This window comes from Thermobia domestica, unplaced genomic scaffold (assembly GCF_964235325.1).
Source record: "Thermobia domestica unplaced genomic scaffold, izTheDome1.hap1.1 HAP1_SCAFFOLD_719, whole genome shotgun sequence".
NCBI classification, from domain to species: domain Eukaryota; kingdom Metazoa; phylum Arthropoda; class Insecta; order Zygentoma; family Lepismatidae; genus Thermobia; species Thermobia domestica.
The window spans coordinates 70548-74371 of NW_027656429.1; the positions used below are offsets into that span (position 1 = coordinate 70548).

The following is a 3824-nucleotide window of genomic DNA, read 5'->3' on the forward strand; positions in this document are numbered from 1 at the left end:
TGGACTCTTCTGATTGGTGGTTGAAATGGCGGCTTCTGATTGGTGCTTGAAATGGCGGGATATGATTGGTGTCCATGTTTTACTCAGTTGGAATCCTGTGTCTCTGTTAAGGTTCGTTTTTTCTTGTATGATTGCAACGGCTTCTTTTATCCTCCTGTCCCAAACTCTTGAGCATTTTGCTATTATTTCGCCATCTGTGAATAAAATCTTATGTTGCTGTTTGATGCTAAGTTCAGCCAGTCCGGATTTTTCTGGTTGGTTTAGTCTGATGTAACTATTGTGTTCTTTGCATCTGGCTTCAATGGTTCGTCCTGTTTGTCCAATATATAACTTACCACATTCATATGGAATGCTGTAAACTCCAGGAGTTCGGAGGCCCAGGTCGTCTTTGGTTGATCGTATTAAGTTCTTTATTTTTGCTGGAGGATTGTGTATTGTCCTGATGTTGTACCTGGCAAATAGTCTGCTGAGCTTTCCAGAAGTGTTCCCGGTGTATGGGAGGCAGATTGTGTTCTTCCGTTCTTCATTCACAGTTTCTTCTGCACTTTTGTCCTTGTTGTCAGTGTCCTTCGTTCTGGCCCTTTTCAGGGCCATATTTATATCTCGCATTGAGTATCCGTTCTGTAGCATGGCGCTGCGAAGATGATTAAGTTCCTCTTTTAAACAATCCTTGTCGGAGATGGAGAATGCTCTATGTGCTAAAGTGTTGGGAACTCCAAGCCGTTGAGCTTTGTGCTGGAAACTGTTTGCGTTCAGATATAAATCTGTATGTGTTAGTTTCCTGTATATCCTATGGCCTAGGCTGCCATCCGGTCTTCTGTATATCATGATGTCAAGAAACGGTAGACGTCCATCTTGTTCAACTTCCATTGTGAATTTAATATTCGGATGCTGGTTATTGAGATGCTGCAGGAATTCCTGTAGGGAGTTGCGTCCATGTGGCCAGATGGTGAAGGTGTCATCAACATATCTATAGAAATGTGTGGGTGCAAGTGGTGCTTTCTTCAGTGCTTCATGTTCAAAGTGCTCCATATAAAAATTGGCTACTGCAGGTGAGAGTGGAGAACCCATGGCGACGCCGTCTGTTTGCTCATAGTACTGACCACGGTATAGGAAGAAGGTGGAAGTGAGAACATGTTGAAAGAGATCCAATATCTCAGGCCGGAAGTGTTTCCCAAGAAGCAGTATTGTATCCTTGACCGGAACTCTCGTAAACAATGATACCGCGTCGAAACTAACCATAAGATCTGTGGAAGAAATCTTCATCGTCTTCAGGCTTTTTACAAACTCTGTTGAGTTTTTCACATGGTGTTCACACTTGCCCACATATGGTTGGAGTAATGTTGTAAGATACTTGGCCAGGGAGTAGGTTGGGCTTCCTATTGCACTAACAATTGGTCTCAGGGGTATCCCTGCTTTATGTATTTTTGGTAAGCCATATAGTCTCGGAGGTATGCTGCAGTGTGGTGTAAGTTGTTTGCGTGTATCTTCGTCCAGTCCCGACTTCTTTAGTAGTGAGGCTGTTCTTCTTTCTACTGCAGATGTTGGATCTCGTGACAAGGCGGTATATGCTGGATCTCGAAGTAACTGTGAAATCTTCTCTTGATAGACATCTGTGGGAAGTACTACAGTGATGTTTCCTTTGTCAGCTGGTAGAATAGTAATACTTGCGTCTTCTCTTAATGCTTTAAGTGCGGTCCATTCGGCTTTGCTAATGTTTGGTCTGGGCATGACGGCTCTTTTCAGGGCCACGCTGGCTTCCTGACGTATTTCTTCTGCTGTATCGTTGGGAAGATTGCTAACTGCTTGTTCTATGCTGGCAATGATGTCTATGGCCGAAATTTTCTTCGGTGTGATGGCAAAATTAGCCCTTTCTTTAGTAAACTGGTAGTGTTTTCATCCAAAGTAGATTGGTGAGATTTACGACCACTTTCTCAGCTTCGATTCCGTGTTTGGTTGGTGTGGATGGTTTAGTCGATTGAATTTCTTAATTTGTTTAGTGGTCTTTTTGGCGCGTGAGATATCGGCCAACGCTGTTGAAGATATGTCGATCCATTCCCGATCTATTGGTGAGAGACACCCGGCTAGTTCCAGGTGAGTTGTTAGAAGCTGTCGGTCCGTACGGTCCAGCTGCTGACGGATGAAATGTATGCGTTCTCTTACAAGTGCCATACTTGTGTGTCTTAAGATTCTTGAAATTCTTGCAGACTTTAGAGGGAAGTGTAGTCTGGTAAAAATAGGCGACACTCCATTGTCTCTGCATCTCAAGAGGAAGGCTAAGTTGCATAAAAGACGTCATGATATCATGATATACAGAAGACCGGATGGCAGCCTAGGCCATAGGATATACAGGAAACCAACACATACAGGTTTATATCTGAACGCAAACAGTTTCCAGCACAAAGCTCAACGGCTTGGAGTTCCCAACACTTTAGCACATAGAGCATTCTCCATCTCCGACAAGGATTGTTTAATAGGGGAACTTAATCACCTTCGCAGCGCCATGCTACAGAACGGATACTCAATGCGAGATATAAATATGGCCCTGAAAAGGGCCAGAACGAAGGACACTGACAACAAGGACAAAAGTGCAGAAGAAACTGTGAATGAAGAACGGAAGAACACAATCTGCCTCCCATACACCGGGAACACTTCTGGAAAGCTCAGCAGACTATTTGCCAGGTACAACATCAGGACAATACACAATCCTCCAGCAAAAATAAAGAACTTAATACGATCAACCAAAGACGACCTGGGCCTCCGAACTCCTGGAGTTTACAGCATTCCATGTGAATGTGGTAAGTCATATATTGGACAAACAGGACGAACCATTGAAGCCAGATGCAAAGAACACAATAGTTACATCAGACTAAACCAACCAGAAAAATCCGGACTGGCTGAACATAGCATCAAACAGCAACATAAGATGTTATTCACAGATGCCGAAATAATAGCAAAATGCTCAAGAGTTTGGGACAGGAGGATAAAAGAAGCCGTTGCAATCATACAAGAAAAAACGAACCTTAACAGAGACACAGGATTCCAACTGAGTAAAACATGGACACCAATCATATCCCGCCATTTCAAGCACCAATCAGAAGCCGCCATTTCAACCACCAATCAGAAGAGTCCAATCATACATACATGAGTATATATATTCCGTACACTCCATTGCACCATCATATTCGCCTGAAGATGAGGACGATGTCAGCCCTCGAAACGTCGCAAGATATAACAGTATTTACCTGGCTGCTAGCCCGAGAAGACCTGTTCGTCATACTTTTTCTGTGTTTATCTGAAACCCCAAGTGTATCAAACTTTGCCAACCACTTTGGATAATCTTCGTCAAAGGGCTATTGATGATCTCACTCTTATTGAACTGGACGTCATCAGGAATGCACTATTTGTGTTTTACCATCGAATTGCTCACTGTCATGCCAAGAAAGGTGCGAAGTTTGATCACATGCTGTAAAACATCAGTTACACTTTGTTCATCTACTAATTTTAAATAACCGAATCGCGAGACGCAAGGAGACTCATGATAATCACGTTCTTCAAAAAAAGGGGGGGAGACACTACGTGGCTAGTAAATGTGATGTGTACTTACGCATTCCGTAACACTAGGGTAACAGTAAGTCCAGGTACCAGGAAACGAAGACAACACAGTGTCTTTTTTATTCTCTACATTCATGTGGAACGGAATTTTCAACGAAGTTAGGGTTTTGTTAAATCCAAGTGTATCAGTCACCCATCCCTAAAAATTAAACTAAACTCTGAGAATGCATTTAAGAAGCAGATGGATCTCCTGGCTGTGGAAAGTAAAA

The 3824-nt window shown here is 42.9% G+C and overlaps 1 protein-coding gene across 1 annotated transcript; it reads right to left on the reverse strand.

Annotated features, from left to right (window-relative positions):
- Window positions 1-335: 335 nt before the first annotated feature.
- LOC145677234 (uncharacterized) lies at window positions 336-1731 on the reverse strand (the record flags this gene model as incomplete). The annotated part of the gene is made up of 1 exon (XM_081747829.1): window positions 336-1731. A coding segment is annotated over exon 1 (1396 nt), but the record flags the coding sequence as incomplete, so codon positions are not given.
- Between the last annotated feature and the right edge of the window lie 2093 nt (window positions 1732-3824).